Source organism: Budorcas taxicolor, chromosome 5, assembly GCF_023091745.1.
Source record: "Budorcas taxicolor isolate Tak-1 chromosome 5, Takin1.1, whole genome shotgun sequence".
NCBI classification, from domain to species: Eukaryota; Metazoa; Chordata; class Mammalia; order Artiodactyla; family Bovidae; genus Budorcas; species Budorcas taxicolor.
The window spans coordinates 113,615,050-113,635,975 of record NC_068914.1 but is presented as its reverse complement, the minus strand read 5'-3'; the positions used below and the strand labels follow the sequence as shown (position 1 = coordinate 113,635,975).

The window sequence follows — 20,926 nt, the reverse complement described above, 5'->3', positions numbered from 1 at the left end:
AGTAGAAAATAAAATGTCAAAAAATGATTGATTCAGTATTTCTGATTCAAAAGGGAAGAAAATTACACCTGCTAAATAGTGGTTCTTCATTTTCCTTTTGATAATCTGATGAAAGCTATGACTGTTCTCGTGAGAAAAATGCACACAGGACCACAAAAACAAATTTTTAATTCAATTTCAGGGGCGGATTCCCAGATCCCAGATTAAAATCCTTCCCAGTAGAAAAATTCATCTGTTTGAATTTAAATACGTGACTTCAGAGGAGCTCCTCACAAACTAAGGTTTAGTCACTATTACAGCAAAGATCTATCACTTCAAAAACTTGAGTTTTGATAGAGTGGAAAAAAGCTAAAACCTGAGAAGAAACAATGCATTACAAAGCAGAGAAACAGCAAACATGTCTATCTCACAAGTTAACTCCTCATACTGCTCATTCAGTTAACTCCTTGTATGCTCTGAATGAGAATGAACCCAGTAAACTGATTCAAGACCAAAAAGAGCAAGGAAGATAAACACTCAGCACAGAACTAAGCAGCTGCTGGCAAAGAAGAAATAGATGGGGATGAAGTCAAAACATTCAGCAAGATAATTTTTTCCAATATTCTTTTTTTTAAAAGGGAGAGAGGAGAAACAGACAAAGGGTCTAAAACTGCTCCTCTGAGAAAATGTATTTGTTCAAAATATTCTACATATGACAACACTCACAATTTTTAAGATTTTTTTATGTGGACCACCTTTAAGGTCTTTATTGAATTTGTTACAATATTGCTTCTGTTCTATATTTTTGGTTTTTTGGCCACTAGACATGTGGGATGTTAGGTCCCTGACCAGGAATTGAACCCATACCCCCTGCACTGGAAGATGAAGTCTCACCAACTGACCCATCTTTTTCCAGTTGCCTACAGATTGGCGTGCACCCACAGCAAGGCCCACTACTGATTCTCCCAATAAGCAGTCTGCTCCCAGAGTTAATAAGGTGTCATCTGGGGGCAATAGAAGTACTCAAAACAGCTATTCTGACCTGAAAATAAAGCGTCAGAAAACAAGGAAAAGTCACTCTAACAGAAGTGTGTTCGAGTGCTCTTTGAAGGCTTCTTTTCAAATATCCAGGGATCATCTTCCAGACAAGTTTGGGCCCCATGACTATGACGGGCCCAGAGAGGCACAGAGGCCGGGCCCCCTGCAGTCTGGATGGAGCTGTCACGGCGGGGGTGCTCACACAGACCTGCTGCACATTTCTCAAGTCAGACAGGGTGGCAAGTCAGCTGCTGATATACTCTTCTTTTGTTGGGACCAAATCCCATCCATAAAACTAATTTTATGTCTGGCATACAAAACGTGAACCAGACTTTATCAGATAGACCTATAGATGTTACGCTTTAAGAAAGGGAGCAAAAACCTATCTGATAACCCCTGATGAACAGCCAGAGGCCCTGAATACACAGCAGCTGCTGAGGCCTGAATTCACTGCTCACATGAGAACAGCTGAGAGCCCTTTGAAGACTGTGAACCTACAATGCAATGAAACATTTTACAATGTTCCAGACAAAAGTTGTCATTAGTGAACCTACTTGCAATATGTCAGCTTTATTACATAAAAAATGGGGGAAAGTATCCATTCAAAGAATGGTTATTAACAGTTAAACTGAAAGATATTTTCCTTTATGGAAGAGTGTATCTATTTCCTTATTGCCTCAGTAAATTGTAACAGGAACTATAATTTGGCAATACAGTCATATAGCAGCAAAATTTCTACTGATTTCAACTGCAGACTATTTCGAAGAAGAAAACTTGTGACTTGTAGCATCCTCAAATAAATATATATGTGTATTATAAATTCCCCCCCCCCACCTAGATTCTCAAAATACTTTAAATTTCCCACTGAACAGATGTACGAATAAGTTACAAAACTGTGCCCGAGGGATCAAGACTTACGGTTGAAATGGCATTCACCATGCCATTGGTAATCTGGTCCTGACGCATATGTTTCACAACGTCAAACTGGGCTGCTCTTTGTTTAGGAATCACCTGATCTGCAATCTTCTTCATTTCAGAATTAAATTTTTTGAACAAATCTTCAAAAAGAAGAGATAAAAGCTAAAGAAAAAAAAAGTATATGGTGAACTTTCAAAATGCATCACTATCTTATTTACTAAATTTTAGGTCTTTACTAAACTTTGTTTATAAAAACCGATGGCAAAACTGCTTAAAACTGGGAAAAACACATTTTAAAAATTCAACATGATAAACATGTACTTATCTATGTGCTTATCACTATGCTTGGTGTTGAAAATATGAGCAAAGATTATGACCTAATCCCTGCATTCAAAGACATTTAGACCAGCCACTCCCAGACGAAGTTTCCACTGACCTAATTTTTAACTTTACAAATAAAGACTATTAAAACCCACAAAAGATCAGGGGAGAAGAATTAATGTTAAAAGTTCTGACAGCACCAAGGATGGGTGCCATTTGAACCTTCCTGCATCACTGGTAAAAATGTGAACTGTATAACCACTAACAATCAGCTTGTAGTTATCTGCCCATCCCTAGGCCCCAAAGTTCCTCTCATAAGTACATCCTCTATAGCCATGGTTCTCAAACTTTAACCTGCATGTAATCACATTGAGGGATTATTAAAACACAAATTGCTGGCCATACCCCTCTGGTATCTGATTCCATAAGTCTACGGTAGAACCCCAAAGTTTTCATTTCTAACAAGTTTCTAAGAATGCCACTGTTGCTGGTGGGGGAAGGGTACCCTTGAGAATCACTACCCTACAAAAATGTCTTTATGTGCATCATGGTACATGTACAAGATGTTGAAAGCAGCACTATTTGTATCAGTTAAAAACTGGATACCATACAAGTACTATTTAGTTAGACAAATTGTAGTATATTCATATAACAGAATACTACAGAGCATTGAAAATGGACAAAAAATAACTGTCCACAAAATCACAGCTAAGTCTTAAAAATATAATATTGAGTGAGAGAAGCCAGGCCCAAAAGAATATATATGATGTGACTCTATATAGGGTTCAAAACTCAGCACAATAATCAGCTATATTGTTTAGGAAGGATAACTAGCAGGCAAAATGAAAAGGAAAGACACAAACACCATAAAAATCAGGTTGGAGATTACACCTTGGAGGGGAAGGGGAAAGCTTAAGAAAGATTTTGCAAGTTCTGCTTCTACCCAGAATGTAGAAAGCCACAAGACAACATCCTTCCCACCCTGATAATCTTTTTTAGAAACATGAATCATCTACAAAATCATAAAATTTCTTGACTCTAACAAAGAGGTAAGTTGTAAGGCAACCAGGGGAACTAAACTGCAAAAGTGTCAAGCCTCTCCAAGAAGAGATGGGACACATGACAGAGCAGAAGTGTGCTGTAAAAGAAGAAATTAGCTAAAATTTTCAGGACTGCTAGAATGCCAAATGTGAGCTATTGCGGAAGCTTAGAATTCTTCAGCTCTCCAGACACGAGAGGATCCACACTTAGAAGTTCATTCCACGAGTGCTCAGGAAAGACTGGAAGGAGAAAGAAGACATGAGAATGACCCCTTTGTTGCAACAAGCAACAAAACTCTACCTACTTCCCGGGACTTCCTCTTACATGAAAAGAAACCCTTAAGTCACTGGAGAAAAGGCAGGAAACCCTTCTGCCGAGGATCCCAGGCAAAGGTAACTCACACTGAGAGAGGGTAGAAACAAAACCAAAAAAGGTCCAGTTTTTTCAAAGACAGACAGACACACACAGAATACATACAGATCAAAAGGAATTTAAGAGACATCAACTGAATGAAATATGTGAAACACGTTTGGATTCTATTTGAATAATCCTACTTTAAACAACAATGTAAAGAAATCAGGGATATCTGAATACATAATACTCAAATTTGATGAGTGATGATATTGATGCTTAATGACATTAAGCAATTATTCTTTAAAAATTTTATGTGTGAAAATGATGTTACAATTTTTCAAAATTGTATCTTTTAGAGACACATTTTTAAGTACTTACAGAATGTGATTATTTAAAATGCTAAAACGATTTGATGGTTTGGATTTGTTTAAACAACTGAATTTGTGGAATGGGGCGAGTAGGAAAAGAGTTGAAGAGGACATCAAACCAGATTAACTTCTATTGATGATAGCCAAAGTTGTGTGATTAAAACATGGAAGCTAATTTTTATATAGGTTTGAGGTTTTTCTTATTAATATTTATATTACAAATATCTACCAAAATAAACCCCTAATATACTAATGAGTAAGTCTAACAAAAGAGGTGCAAAGCTTTCATGGAGACAATTACAAATCTTTATTGAAAGACATCAAAGAAAACCTAAATAAATGAAGAAAATATTCATGGATGAAAAGACTATTTTAAGATTACTAGTTTTCCCCAAATTGATCTATAATTCCAATGCAACTCTAATCAAAATCCCCAGGTTTTTAATGAAAATGGAGGCTAACTCTAAAATTAATATGGAAAAGCTAAGACTCTAGAGGAGACAGACAGTCCTGAAAAAGAAGGCAAGTGAATTGATTTATGTATAAACTTACCAATGAATAGAACAAAAAGTCCAGAAATAAACAACACATATATTAAAATCTGTTATATGGTAAAGACACTTTGGCATTTAGCACTTTAGATCTGTAAAGAAATGAAAGACTACAAATAAATAATGCTAGGAAGATGTTATTCATTTCAAAAACAAATGAAACTCCTTTCCTTACTTCACTCTACACACAAAAATCCATTCCAGATAGACTGCTGCTGCTGCTGCTAAGTCGCGTCAGTCGTGTCCGACTCTGTGCGACCCCATAGACGGCAGCCCACCAGGCTCCCCCGTCCCTGGGATTCTCCAGGCAAGAACACTGGAGTGGGTTGCCATTTCCTTTTCCAATGCATGAAAGTGAAGATGGAAAGTGAAGTCGCTCAGTCATGTCCGACTCTTAGCGACCCCATGGACTGTAGCCTACCAGGCTCCTCCGTCCATGGGATTCTCCAGGCAAGAGTACTAAAGAACAAATAACAAAGGCATAAGTTTAAAGTATAAGAAGTACAACTGAAAAGAAGAAAGGACTGACAAAATTGAATGTAATTAAAATGACAAACTTCTATAATTAAAAGATCCCATAATAGTAAAAATAATTCAGACTGGAAGAAGATACCAGCAACACATGTAACTCATAAAAAATTGGATCCAAAGTACACCCAAAAAATCTTAAAATTAATAAGGAAAATACAAACAACACAAAAGATATTTAAGAGAAAAGCAGAAACGATCAATAAGTATATGAAACATAAAGACTCAATTTCATTAGCAATGAAGGAAATGCAAATTAAGCCCACAAGGAGATAGCACTTTGCACCCACTGCTGCTGCTGCTGCTGCTAAGTCGCTTCAGTCGACTCCAGCCCTCCAGGCTCTCCCATCTCTGGGATTCTCCAGGCAAGAACACTGGAGTGGGCTGCCATTTCCTTCTCCAATGCATTAAAGTGAAAAGTGAGAGTGAAGTCGCTCAGTCAGGTCCGACTCTTAGCGACCCCATGGACTGCAGCCCACCAGGCTCCTCTGTCCTTGGATTTTCCAGGCAAGACTGCTAGACAAGACAAAAATTTTTCAGTTTTCACGCTAAGTCACGGGATAGAGGCCATCAGGTCTTACATACAATGCAGTGTACAAATACTTGGGAAGCTAGTTTGACACTCTTCAGTCAAGCTGAAGGCTTAACTTGATTCCATGACTGGACAATCCTATTTGCAGAAACTCTTTCATATGGGTAAGAGAAGATATGAATAAGAAGGTTAATTTTTTTAAAAAAGAGAAGTCATACAATGGCCTTGATAAGTAGGATGGATAAAGGGTTATTTATCATATGTATCATATCTTTACACATTGAATGTGAAGGTGAAATACAGTGATGTGAAACAATATAGATGAATCTTTAAAACAATGTTAAGAAAAAAGTTGCAAAAGAATGTATATGATATGAATCTATTCTTATAAAACTCAAACATACAAAAGTAATACTGAGCTCTTAGACTGGAAGAATCAATATACAAAAGTAATACTGAGCTCTTAGACTGGAAGAATCAATACCGTTAACAAACATACTACCCAAGGCAAACTACAGATTCAATGCAATCCCTATCAAATTACCAATGGCAATTTTCAGAGACCTAGAACCAGTAATTTAAAAACTTGTACGGAAACAAGATCCCAAATAGCCGAAACAATCCTAAGGGAACTTCCCTGGTGGTCCAGCGGTTAAGAATCCACCTGAGAATGCAGGGGGCATGGGCTCCATCCCTGGTCCAGAAGATCCCACATGCTGAGGAGCAACCAAGCCCGCACATCTAGACTTCATACTCCACAACAAGAGAAACCACATTGATGAGAAGGCCATGCACTGCAACTAGAGAGTAGCCCTACCCACCAAAACTAGAGAAAGACTGTGTGCAGCAACAGAGACCCAGTGCAGCCAAAAATAAAAATTTAAAGAAATCTTTATTTAAAAAATACGGGGCTTCCCTTGTAGCTCAGTCAGTAACGAATCTGCTTGCAACGGAAGAGACCCAGGTTCAATTTCTGGGTCAGAAAGATCCCAATGAGAAGGAAATGGCAACCTACTCCACTATTCTTGCCTGGAAAATCCCACGGACAGAGGAACCTGGCAGGTCACAGTCCATGGGGTCACAACAGTCAAACACAACTTGGCGACTAAATCACCACATTTAAAGAGAGAAACTTTTGAACTGTTTTAATAAAAAAACAATGTTGAGAAAGAACAGAGCTGAAGGGATCAGACTCCTTGAATTCAGACTATACTACAAAGCTACAATAATCAAAACAGTATGGCACTAGCATAAAAAACAGAGATCATTGGAATAGGACAGAAAGCCCAGAAATAAACCCACACACTTATGGTCAATTAATTTATGACAAAGGAAGCAAGAATACACAATAGGGGAACTTCCTTGGCAGTCCAGTGGTTATGATTCCAGACTTCCAGTGCAAGGGGTGTGGGTTTGATCCCTGGTGGGGGCACTAAGATCCCACATGTCATGCAGTGCAGCCAAACATATTTAAGAATACACAATGGCATCTGGTCCCATCACTTCATGGGAAACAGATGGGGAAACAGTGGAAACAGTGTCAGACTTAATTTTTGGGGGCTCCAAAATCACTGCAGATGGTGACTGCAGCCACGAAATTAAAAGGCACTTACTCCTTGGAAGAAAAGTTATGACCAACCTAGATAGCATATTCAAAACCAGAGACATTACTTTGCCGACTAAGGTTCGTCTAGTCAAGGCTATGGTTTTTCCTGTGGTCATGTATGGATGTGAGAGTTGGACTGTGAAGAAAGCTGAGCTTGAAGAATTGATGCTTTTGAACTGTGGTGTTGGAGAAGACTCTTGAGAGTCCCTTGGACTACAAGGAGATCCAACCAATCCATTCTGAAGGAGATCAGCCCTGGGATTTCTTTGGAAGGAATGATGCTAAAGCTGAAACTCCAGTACTTTGGCCACCTCATGTGAAGAGTTGACTCATTGGAAAAGACTCTGATGCTGGAAGGGATTGGGGGCAGGAGAAGAAGGGGACGACAGAGGATGAGATGGCTGGATGGCATCACTGACTCTATGGATGTGAGTCTGAGTGAACTCCAGGAGTTGGTGACGGACAGGGAGGCCTGGCGTGCTGCGATTCATGGGGTTGCAGAGTCGGACACGACTGAGCCACTGAACTGAACTGAATGGAGAAAAAATAGTCTTTTCAATAAGTTGTGCTGGGAAAACAGGACAGCTACACGTAAAAGAATGAAATTAAAACATTCTAAACATAAGTGATATCATACGATAGTTGTTTTTCTCTGCCTGACTTACTTCACTCCGTATGATACATGTGGAATCTAAAATAATGGTACAAATGAACCTATTTACAAAACAGAAATATACTCACAGATGCAGAAAACAAACTTATGGTTACCAAAAAGGAAAGAGTGGGGAGAGGATAAATTAGGAGTTAGGATTAACAGATACATACTCAATATATAAAATAGATAAACAACAAGGACCTGCTGTATAGCACAGGGAATTATATTTGGTATCTTGTAATAACCTAAAATGGAAAATAATCTGAAAAGGACTATAAATATAGTATACTCACACACACACACGTAAACTAAATCACTTTGCTGTACATCTTAAACACAACACTAAATAAACTATACTTCAATAAAAAAAAGCAAAATGTATACTGTAATATTTTTAAATTTTTAAATAAATGATACAATAAAAAAGAAAACAATAAATACACAAATTCAGGATAGTAGGAGAAAGAGAAGGACAGAGTATGGAAGAAATATATAAGTAAATGAAATGGCAACTGGTGGTCAATTATTAAGAATTACTTAAACTGGTAGTGGATTTGAGGTGATCTGTCACCTTCATAACTTACATATATGTGACATTTTTACTTTTACTCTTTATGTTAAAAATTAGAAATAAATGATATTAAACCATGTTAACCATGGAAAACAAATCAATAGGATGGGGAATGGAAAGTCATAAAAATAGACTAGAACGCTTCTGTTTCAGAATTGATGGGAGCAGCTCCTATCAGACTCCTTTGTTGATAAAAATTATAAACTCTGGACAAAATATTAAAACTATTTGACAGCACTGGAGAGTAAATACAGATAGAAACTGGAGGAAACTTGATACTTATCAAAAATGCATGTCCATTTTGAAGGCTTTTCAACTAAGAGTAGAACACATTAGCAAAAAGGGTCCAGGTGACATCAGAAGCTAAAACTCAGAGAAAGACCCACAGTCTTACTGGATTGAAGGATCAGAGGGAGAAGATACCAGCCACCACAGTAGCCGGAAAGTGAGGGTAAAGTCACAGAAAGGAGATAACCACAAATAAAATTTACATCCTCAAATCCACTACCCACTTAATCTTGGGAGAAAACCCCAAGATTATGTAGATAAACTTTGCCCAAATCTCTGCTTGCGATGCCTCCTACTGCCCCAATTCAGGCAACGGCTGTGACTGCTTTTTTTCAATAAAGTTAGTGAATATGTGACTTTTAAGACAAACTCACTAAGGTCACGCAGATTCTCCTGTGCATGGGAAACTCACTTGAGTCCTGAGCCACTCTGATGTCATAGTGCTGGCATGGTCAAGACGGAGCTGAGCCCAGCCTTCTGGGAATCCCACCACCTCCAGCAGAACACTACCAATCGAGCTCCACGTGATACAAAAGAGTTACACAGCTGGATCTTGCCTGAATTCCTGACCCACAAAATCGTCAGATATAACAGAATGGTGGCTGTCTTAAGCCACTTAAGACAATGGTGGTTGTCTTCAGTTTTGCAATAGATACCATACAATGCAGCAACAGACATAACCAGAACACTGCTTATAGACAGTTCACAAAACTAAGTACGTGGCTTATGACCAAAAAATAATAGGCATACTTCTTCAATAATCAAATATAAAATTACAACTACTTAAATTCCCCTGAAAAATCAATTATATTTGTTTTTTATTCCTTTATAGAGGAATAAAACAGTTGGATATATATGTAATTTAAGCTACCTAGCACAATAGTAATGTAGTATCGGAGGACATTATATATGCACTCCTTACATAATTCAGGAATTCTGAACTTTAGGAATTCTGAAGTTCAGGGAAATCTTATAAGCTAAAGATTTTCCAAATTCCACACTGTATTCTTGAATGTTTACAACCCACAGGTAGTTTTTTGATTCATAATTTAGAAGATATGAAAGCCAATGAGTCTTCTCTTCCAGCCACTGTTGAAGAAAGCATTTCCTAGGTAGAATGTGGTTTTACACTCTTCTCCCTTAAGAGAGACACATCCTTCCACTTTTCTACAAAATCAACTTTGCAGATGGGAAAGCCAGGGTCCTTGATTTACCATGTCAGAAGTGTTCTAAAAAGAAAACTTCCTCCTCTGAGAGCTTAATCTTTTCTTCCACTCAGACCCAGCAGTTTCCTTCATGAAAAAGAATATGGGAATGGAAGCAGGTGCAGGGGAAGAGAGGGATGGACAAGCCCATTTCAGCAACTTCCTGTGGAAACTGGCAAAGGGACTTGAATAAGTATCCTGAACAGAAGCAAATGCCCTTAACCTTTAACCACAAAAGCTCAGCTCTGTTTTAATTAGTCCCTTACACTTAAGACTTTTGTGTCTCAAATTGCAACAAAGTTTTCTTGGGGATCCCAGATGAATTTGTGTGTAGCCTGATTCAAGTACAAGGAAATGCTCCAGTACTAAACAAGTAAAGAGTAAGAGTACACTCAACAAAACTACAGCCTCATTAATAAATTTCTCCACCCTTCAAATTTCTTCATGAGAAATAACGTGCTCCAGTTCACAGAGCAGTAAGAAGCTACAAGGCCTATTCCCACAATAAGCCACATTATTTAGCTCAAGAGTAAAATGATGAAAAGGGACGGAATGTTGGTGATATTATAATATTCAATACCTCTCACTGTTGGCATGAGGCCTTTCAGCCTGCCTAAGACAGGAGCACTAAAGAGCAAGTTATATTTAAGAAAAAATGCTGACAGCTCATCAATTGATTTTCAATGAAAATGCTAAAAAAAAATTAATAAAGAAGTTAAGCTGCTGAAATACAGTTTCACCAATTAGCTTAATGTCAGAGAATTCTAATTAGGCGTCTTGAGATTGCTATTTAGTGTTTAAGCCTTCAGAGTGCCAAATTCTCCTTTTCACACAAACTGGTTGCAAAATTAAAGACATTAGGCAGCCTTAATTACATTATCAGAACAGCTGGGATTAGGCAATCTCTGAAGTCAAGACGGCATTCTTTTGTCACCGGGTGGAAATCCCTGGCTTTCCAGGGTGCCGGATTTTGGTGCCGTTCCGTATCTCACCCATACAAAGCAAGCTGCATTAGAAACAAAAAAATCTGCAGACAAAGAATAGAGTAATGCTCAGCAAATAATGAACACATTACCGAAAGAGAAAAGGTAGGTGCAAAGATTAAGCCTGAAACCGGTAGGTTTTGCTAACACCGCTATTGGCGGCCAGCCGGCCAGCCCTCTGGTGGCAGTGAGACTGAGGGAAGGCTCTGTGAACCCGCCTGGCCAGTGGATACAGCTCTGTTATCTAAAGCTGAAGCACATTCATACTCCCTCATCCCATGGGGTGTGAAATTAGCAGCTATTGTTTTTACACATTTTTGCCAACACAATGCCTTTTATGTTTTTACACTGTTTATAAAGCAGTGTTTTCTTGCACATGGGAACCCTCTTTTTAAGTCTAATTTTTTAAGCAACAGGATAGTCTTTTTCTCTCCCCTCTCAACTCCATTCCTTAGTCCTCCAAACAACCAACATTTTTTTTAAAGGGCTAGTTGAACATCAAGATTTCTTTTCCAATTATAAAGATCTGTAAAAAAATGGGATTGTTGGTGACAGGGATACACACAAGCAATCCCCTGAACTGTGGTCAATCTGAAGGTGGCCAAGAGCCCACCTGTTAGCCTTTAGCCATTGACCGAACAACTTCCCAAGTATTCCAGGCGTTAATTTTTTTTCTCAGAAAAAACTGATACAATTATAATTCCAGGTTTTTACACTTTAGACGTGTAATTAATACCTGCAGTTATGATCCCAGCCACCATCACTCATCTGGAATACTGCCACAGTCTCCTAACCGGACTTTCTTGGCAGGTTCCAAGAAAGATCCAAATAAGATCTTTTAAACTGAAATTGATGGTGTCACTTCCCTGATTATAACTCTCTTGTGATTCTCTACTGCAGGAGCAATTAAATCCAAACCCCTTCCCATGGCATATGATGCTAGTTCTCCAATGTCCTCTCTCACCACCCCCACACCTCACACTCCAGAAACACTGGTCTTCTTCCAGTTCCTCCAATAAGGGCACTGCCTGAAGACATATGTTGCTCATGCAGGTCTCTTAATAGAATGCAGTTCCAGAGGTTGTGTGAGACTGGATTCTCCTCTCAAGTCTCAGCTGGAATGTCTGAGGGCTCAGCTTAAAATATTTATCACTTTTTCAAAGAGATATTTAATTAAGCGCTTGATTTAATCAAGAGATTGATTCTAAGATGACTGAGTTGTTGGAATGAGACCAGAATTCTAAAACAGTTGTTAAGGTTTGGGGATGTAAATGAAAACATGGTTGTGATGAATAAACAAATAAGAAATCTCAGTAGAGAAAACAGAAGCTGAAAGTACCAGAATGAAATTTCTAGAACTGAAAACAACCACATCTAAACTAAAAAATTAATTGGATCAGTGTAATAAGCATGTTACAGACAACATAAGAAAAATTAGGGAACGTGAAAATAGATCAATAGAAATTATCCAACCTGAAGAAGAGAGCTAAACTGGGGGAAAGAAATTAACAGAGCCTCAATATCAAAGGCTCAAACAAGATAATCTGAGTTAGAAGGACAAGAGAGAATAATATAAAAAAGATATTTGAAGAAATAGGTTCCAAAAATGTCTCAAATTTAGTTAGACCTAAATTTACAGACTGAAGAATTTAGTAAACTCTAAGTAGGACGTTAACAGAGACCACCACATCAAGGCACTTCTTTTAAGCCCCAAGATAGAAAAGGGACCTTTGTCTGTCTTATTTTTCCTCTCTACCCAGTTTGTATAACTATGCCTGGCACATGGTAGAAGTTTAATAGACATCTGTTAACTGAGTAAATGATACTACTTAATATCATACATCACTTTCTACATTAAACACAATGAGAGTAAATAAACATCTCAAAAAAGATACGATATAGGTAACATTACCAACATATTTAAAGAGCTAAGAGTTTTCACAGTTCAAGAAATTCTTAAGTCAAAGACATAGTAAGTCACATATGAATGTTTATATTCCAATATACAAACCTATATTCCATTCAACTGTTTCTTCCTCCTATCTAAAATGAATAGCAAATTAACTTTTATTGAGGAAAATAAGATTTGACATAAAATAGTTAAATCACCTGTCCTGCCAACTCCAACCTCTTGTTACCATAATAATCTCTGTCATCAACTTTATTATCTCCTTGGGCCAGAATTACTCTTCTCACCATCACTGCAGTATAGATACATTTGGCTCGGAAATTGAATTCTTTAACCTGTAATTCAGAAATTAGAGAAAAATGTTTAAGACTCTACACATTAAAATTTAAGGTGCCTCAAGAAAATAACCACTGCTATAATATTTAAATAAGAAAAAAATGAATTGTTACGATTCTCCTTATTCAAAAAATTCAAGCAGTCTATAGACTTTCTAAAAGCTGAGATGATGACTTTCCATCTTTGTACTCAATACTTGTGGCAGTTTTTCTTCAAAGATGACCACCATCAACTCCTTTCCTCCCTATATGTTTCACGCCATTCCTTTATGAAGAGGTGGAGTTAATCACCATCTTTGAGTTGGCTTGTAAACTAGTAGTTTCCACTTCTTTCCTTTTAAGAGTCCTGAAGCACCAAATGAGAAGTCTCGGACATTCTGCTGGGGAGAAAAGGGCCACTGGGAAAGGCAGTGAGGAGTCAGAGATGTGACTCATGACACATCTTTGATGTTCAGCCCAGTCAAGCCTTTGGATGACTCCACCCTCAGCTGCTATCTGTCTGCAACTTCATAAGACTCGTGTCAAGAACCTCCTTCCTGGGACCTCCCTGGTGGTCCAGTGGTTAAGAACCCTCCTTCCAATGCAGGGGACACAGGTTTGATCTCTGGCTGGGGAACTAAGATCCCACATGACGTGATGCAATTAAGCCTGTGAGCTATGACGACTAGGCCCATGTGCTCTAGAGCTATGTGCGACAACTAAGACCTGATGCCGCTAAATAAATAAAAATTAAAAAAAAAAAAAAAGAACCTCCCTCCCTATCACTGAGCCCCTTCGACCTGAGAATCCTGAGAGAGAGCAATAAACAGTTATCTCAAGCTACTAAGTTTTGGAAATATTTGCTGTGCAGTGATAAATAATAGGAATGGGACTAAAACACTGTCAGAACTCAGCAAATATCTATGGAATAAATGAACAGATTGATAAGTAAATTGCTGCAAATGTTCTATTCAATTTTCTCTTGTACAACTGAAATCTACATAAATGAATCTAGCCCAATCAGTAAGTTAAATCAAAACTGGCGAAATCATTGCACTGGTTTATTTGGACAGACAAAAATCTTAGATAAGTAGGTAAATTCTTTCTCTACATCCCAAACAATGAGTACTGAGAGTAGTCTAAGTTTCTGTCAATTCTAAGGAATATTTCATAGGCTTGCTTATAAAGAATTCATATTATAAAATTTGTTTTACTTTCCTAATTCTCTGAATCAGATCAAGGGCACACACAAATGGCAGCAAAAGGGCAAAGTCATAGACCCGCATTATTTGGCTAACAAGGTGTTTCAAACTAAGAAAGTTGTATCTTCATGTGTGTAGGTGGTCACAGTTCACTTCTACTGTTCCCTCAACTTTTCATTATTCATAATCAGCCCCTGAAGGTAAAGTGTGCAATTCTTAAATTAGATCATCTGTGAATAATACACATGCTAAATGTCAACATAAACCAGACTATTTGGTTAACAAGATAAGTCTAACAATTTTATAACTTAGAAAGAGTACATATGTATTAAGTGAGGGTAGGGGAAGAATGACTCTTGCCAATATGGCTGAACTCTGTTTAATAATAAGTTAATAAAAATAAATATTAAGCACTAGTTCAAGGGTCAGAAGATGGGATTCTCACTCGCTCTCTCTGACCACTAACCAGCTGGATGACAAGAAAAATCATCCAGCTTTTCTGGACCTGAGCATCTGCATTCTAAGGGAAGGAAACTGGACAATGTGAGCTCAAGGTCTAGAAGATAAGCCCATCTAATATTTTAATAAGTATCTATGGTAGGGATGGTAACATAACAGTGAGAATGTACATAACTCCACAGAAACATACACATAAAAAGAGTACATGTTATTTTTTGTATGTTTTACCACAATTTTCCAAAAAGTTACACATATAGGCAAGGCACTGTAAGCTTGTTTTTAATTTCTTTAAAAATATCTAAGACACCATGTCTGACCTTCAGAGGTGAAATCTAGCAGCATTGCTAATATATATTTGAATATCAAAGAAAAAACTAAAATTTTGGATTGAAAGGAGAAATCAAGACAATACACATGATCAGATGATGACATAATATAGCTAACATTCTCTAAGTACAAATAAACTGTTGATGATGGAAGATTATTTCCAGGGCAGTCCATCGGAGAGTCCTCTTTAGGCTTCTCTCTTTTCTTATGGAATCAGACTTCAATTAATGTAAACTTGTACTCAAACAGAAGTTCATGGATCCCACAATGATCAGTATTCACAATTGCAAAGGATTTACTCACTGGTACGTGGGTCAGAATGGTAGAAGCCAGGAGCTCTCTTGCTTCTTCTATTTTGGTTTTCTTTGGGCCACCTCCCCACATCCTTTGCCTTCTGACTTTGTTCCCTATATACTTTAATGCCTATTAAAAAACAGAATATATTACAATAATGTTTGAATGACATCAGAGAGAATTTATTAGTAGCTACCCATACACAACACTATAAGCAAAAAAGACAAGGACCTTTATAAAGGAAACTGAATTGGTCCTAGTTTAAAAAAAAATTGTCATAAACCAATGACAAAATAGTTCTCTTCTTATAATTTGTTTTCTTACTATAAAATTGATACAGGACAATTGTAGGAAATTTAGCAAATACAAAGGAGATAAGTATTTTGGTCACCAATCCTCCACCCAAAGAGAATCCTGTCGACAGTTAACACTTTGGGTGAGTATTCTTTTGGGGGGAGGGGGAGTACTTTCTCTCCTCAAAAAGGAATCACACCATGTATGACTTCTATCCTGAAATCTACAAAGTATTGCTGTGAGAAGACAAAACCTAAATAAACTAAGGGTTATGCTATTTTCATTGACTAGAACATTTAATATAGTTAAAGATGGCTTGCTGTTAAAATTCTCTCCAGATTGACCAAAAGATGTATTTTTATTGTTAATTATACTCCTGATGGGTTTGTTAACAAACACAGATTGACTGGATTTCAAAATTTCTATGGAAAACCAGAAGACCTAGAATAGCTGAAAACAGTGTTGAAACAGTCAGATTTACATGATTTCAACTATAAAGGATGACAGTAAGCACACAAAAAGTAGTCAACGTTATTAGTTATCTGGAAAGTGCATGATCAAAATCACAATGAAATACCACCAAAACAAAATGGAACAGCTAAAGTTACAAAGACTAACAATAATGAATGTTGGTGAGGACATCAAGCAACCAGAACTCTCAGGCATGGCTGAGGGGACTGCAAAATGGTACTGTCACATCTGGCAGTTCTGACTTGATAAAAGTTACATACACAACTGATTTTTTTTTAATTTTTTATTTTGGGCTGGGGTTTAGCCAATTAACACTGTTGTGATAGTTTCAGGTGAAGAGTAAACGGACTCAGCCATACATATACATGTAGCCATTCTCCCCCAAACTCCCCTCCCAACCAGACTGCCACATAATATTGAGCAGAGTTCCACATACTATACAGCAGGACCTTGCTGGTTATCCATTGCAAATATAGCAGTGTGTACATGTCAGTCCCAAACTCCCTAACTATCTCTTCCCCGATCCTTCTCCCCATCAGCAACTGTAAGTTTGTTCTCTAAGTCTGTGAGTCTTTGTTTTGTAAGTCCACTTGCATCATTCATTCCTTTTTCGATTCCACGTATGGGGTGCCATACAATATTTCTCCTTCTCTGTCTGACTTACTTCAGTCAGTATGACAATCTCCAGGTCCATCCATGTTGCTGCAAAGGCATTATTTCATTCTTTCTAACGGCTGAGTACTATTCCACACAGCTGCATTTTGATCCAGCAATTCTATTCTTAGGTATTTATCCACGAGAATGGCCAAACTGTCTAGGCAGAGACTTATACAGGAGTGTTTATGGCAGTTTTATTCATAACAGCCAAAGAGTGAAACAAACCAAATGTCCGTCAACAGGAAAAGATACAAACTGTGTTATATTCATACAGTGGAACACTACTCAACAATTAATAGGAATGAAGAACATGGATACACGACATAATGAGGAAACACTTGGATGAATCTAAGTCAATATGTTCAACAAAAGAAGCTGACAAAACAAGAAGTATATACTGCATAATTCCTTATCTAAAGTTCTAGAATAGGCAAAACTAATCTATGGTGAAAAAAATAACAAAAGTGGGGAAAAACGAGAATGGAGGTGGAAACTGAGTAGAAGAGGCATGAGGGAATTTTCAGGGGTCATGGAAATATTCTGTATCTTATAAAAAGTATACAATTAAGACTTGTATATGTGTATATACACTTTACCTAAAAAGCGAAATGTTAAAAACCGTATGACTGATTTGTGTTGCCGTTCAGCAGGAACCAACACAATGCTGTAAAGCAATTTTTCCCCCAAATAAAAATAAATTTTAAAAACTTAACCAAGGAATAGGTGAGGCAGAGACAGAGCTTTACATGAAACAAGAATAGCAAAGTTTTTCTGTTTTTAATATTTATTTATTTAGCTCCACCAGGTCTTAGTTACACCACACGGAATCTTCCATCTTTGTTATGACATGCAGGATCAAGTTTCCTGAACAGGGATTAAACCCAGGTCTCCTGCATTGGGAGCATGGAGTCTTAGCCACTGGACCACCAGGGAAGTCCCTGGCAAAGTGCTTTTCATGTTGAAGCTGGGTGACAGGCACATGGGGGTTCATAATACTATTCTGTATACTTTTTATATCTAGAAATTTTTCCATAAAAAAAGTCTGAAAAGGTCATGTGGTTCTTATTATTTTGTAAGAGGAACGCATTTAAAAAAATACCAAAACATTGGTTTCCATTTAGTCATAAGAAAGGACTGGGATCCCTGATTCTTTATCCTGGAATTCCTGCTGCCAGTTTTCTGCCTGGGAAAATTTCTTTTCCATGTTTCAAAACCTAGATCAGGTACCATTTCCTCTTTGAAGCCTTTCCTAACCCCACTTCTTTTTCTCTGCTGTTTAATTCCGTACATATAAATAACTGAGTACTTCCATTTGTGTTCATATCGCACTGTATTCTGTCTACTTACCTGTATGTCTTGCTTACTAGACATTTTCTCATCTTTTTTTTTTTTTTTTTTTTTATTCCTAACTAAAATAGTCCCTGAAACTGAATGGAACATCTCTGTTAAGATTGGAGATCAAATCTAGAAACTTCCTGGTTTAAAAAAAAAAACAAGGCCATCAGAGAGTAAGACAAACTAAGACCTTTAAAACAAGCTGCAGTAACAAAGCAAGCAGTAGTAACTCTGCAACTGATTGAAGCAAGTCAGCAGATAGTAGGAACAAGGAATAGAGAGGCACTTCAGTTTTCCCTAAACTTAGCTGTCTTTATTACTTTGGTCTTTCAATTCCCTTGGGAAAGAGACTAAAGATTCTTCACTTCCTTGAGGAAGAAATAGGAATACAGGGGCGCCTTCTGATGCAGCACAAAGTCACTTTTCCTTAGAATAGCTGATACAGTTGCCAGGGCTACACAGTGTCAGGGCTGGGGTAAGAGCCCAGTTGGCTTTATAAACAGGCCAAGATGCTACCCTTGGTGTATCCTCTCCTTCCAAAAAGGTAGTAACTAATTTCTTCTCCATTTTTCAGAGCCCCTGGCAATGATAACGTAAAACATCTGTGACAAATGTAGCAGCAAAAGGGCTTTATGAGCAGAATAACTGGAGGAGTCACTAAAAAGGGAGGCATTAAAAGCAAAGCAAAACATGTACTTTAAACAACCTACTGAAGTGCCATGTCGAAAGTTCCATTACGTAAGGTAATACATCTTTACTTAGAATAACATAGAATATTTGTGTTGCCCTAACTCATATGTTCAAGTCATCAACCATTTTGGACTACCTGTGCTTCTGTAACCTTTTATCAGTTGCAAATAATTAATATTTGCTTTAATCCAGCACACAGAGAACAAGCCATCTCAAACTTCTACTTCCTGTTTGTCTCACGTGAGATACATTTGTCTTTCTTAGCTAATCACATATTCTCATCTTTTAAAAGAACTTCTCCAGTTTAGTAACTTGTAGTTAGCCAATATTTTCTGTCATACCTATTTAAGAGGAATAAATGAATGATCTTCCAACCCACTGTTTCACTCCTGCTCAAACAGCTTAACAATGATAAGAGTTATCTGACCAGCAATGATGATGCTTACAATAATATAAACACTGGATCTCACTAAATCCATTGGGCTATCATTAAGGTAAATTGTTCTTCCAGGCATTACACAGCTTTAAAGCATAGAGTGTTATCTCCCCAAATGTAGCCAATTCCTAAGTATTTGACATTTTCCCTTCACATAATTACAATGTAATTTCAGTTTATAATGAAGATGCATGTTCACCAAATAGTTCACTTTCCGTGAAGACCAAAAATAGAACAGGGCAAAGGCTAACAGAATTTTGCCATGAGAACGTACCGGCACCGGTCATAGGAAACACCCTCTTTCAACAACACAAGAGAAGACTCTACACATGGACATCACCAGATGGTCAACACTGAAATCAGACTGATTATATTCTTTGCAGCCAAAGATGGAGAAGCCCTATACAGTCAGCAAAAACAAGACTGGGAGCTGACTGTGGCTCAGATCATGAAATGTTTATTGCCAAATTCAGACTTAAATTAAAGAAAGTAGGGAAAACCACTAGACTATTCAGGTATGACCTAAGTCAAATCCCTTACAACTATTTGTCACTATTTGGAAGTGACAAATAGATTCAAGGTATTAGATCTGATAGATAGAGTACCTGAAAAACTATGGGCCGAGGTTCGTGACATTGTACAGGAAACAGGGATCAAGACCATCTCCAAGAAAAAGAAACGCAAAAAGACAAAAGTTCTGTGAGGAGGCCTTATAAACAGCTATGAAAAGAGAAGCAAATATCAAAGGAGAAAAGGAAAGATATACCCATTTGAATGCAGAGTTCCCAGAATAGCAAGGAGAGATAAGAAAGCCTTCCTCAATACAAAGAAACAGAGGAAATAGAGAAATAGAGGAAAATAATAGAATGAGAAAGACTAGAGATCTCTTTAAGAAAATTAGAGATACCAAGGGAACTTTTCATGCTAAGATGGGCACAATAAAGGACAGAAATGATATGGACCTAACAGAAACAGAAGATATTAAGAAGAGGTGGCAAGAATACACAGAAAAACTATACAAAAAAGATCTTCATGACCCAGTGAAAAATCACGACGGTGTGCGCACTCACCTAGAGCTAGACATCATGGAATGTGAAGTCTAGTGGACCTTAGGAAGCATCACTATGAACAAAGCTAGTGGAGGTGATGGAATTCCTGTTGAGCTACTTCAAATCCTAAAAGATGATGCTGTGAAAATGCTGCACTCAATATGCCAGCAAATTTGGAAAACTCAGCAGTGGCCACAGGACTGGAAAAGGTCAGTTTTCATCTCAATCCCAAAGAAAGGCAATGCCAAAGAATGCTCAAACTGCTGCACAATTGCACTCATCTCACACACTAGCAAAGTAATGCTCCAAGTTCTCCAAGCCAGGCTTCAACAGTACGTGAACCATGAACTTCCAGATGTTCAAGCTGGATTTAGAAAAGGCAGAGGAACCAGAGATCAAATTGCCAACATTCACTGGATCATCGAAAAAGCAAGGGAGTTCCAGAAAAACATCTATTTCTGCTTTATTGACTATGCCAAAGCCTTTGACTGTGTGGATCACAATCAACTGTGGAAAATTCTGAAAGAGATGGGAATACCTGACCACCTGAC

The 20,926-nt window shown here is 37.7% G+C and overlaps 1 protein-coding gene across 1 annotated transcript in view; it reads right to left on the bottom strand.

The window, feature by feature from the left end:
• POLR3B (RNA polymerase III subunit B) overlaps positions 1–20,926 on the bottom strand; it is a 115,336-nt gene that overhangs the window by 66,074 nt on the left and 28,336 nt on the right. Inside the window, exons 11-13 of the mRNA XM_052639337.1 lie at positions 15,453–15,572; positions 13,048–13,182; positions 1,936–2,097 (exon numbers count right to left, since the gene is read on the bottom strand). Coding sequence (XP_052495297.1) covers positions 1,936–2,097; positions 13,048–13,182; positions 15,453–15,572 — 417 coding nt within the window. The remainder of the gene's footprint in view (positions 1–1,935; positions 2,098–13,047; positions 13,183–15,452; positions 15,573–20,926) is intronic.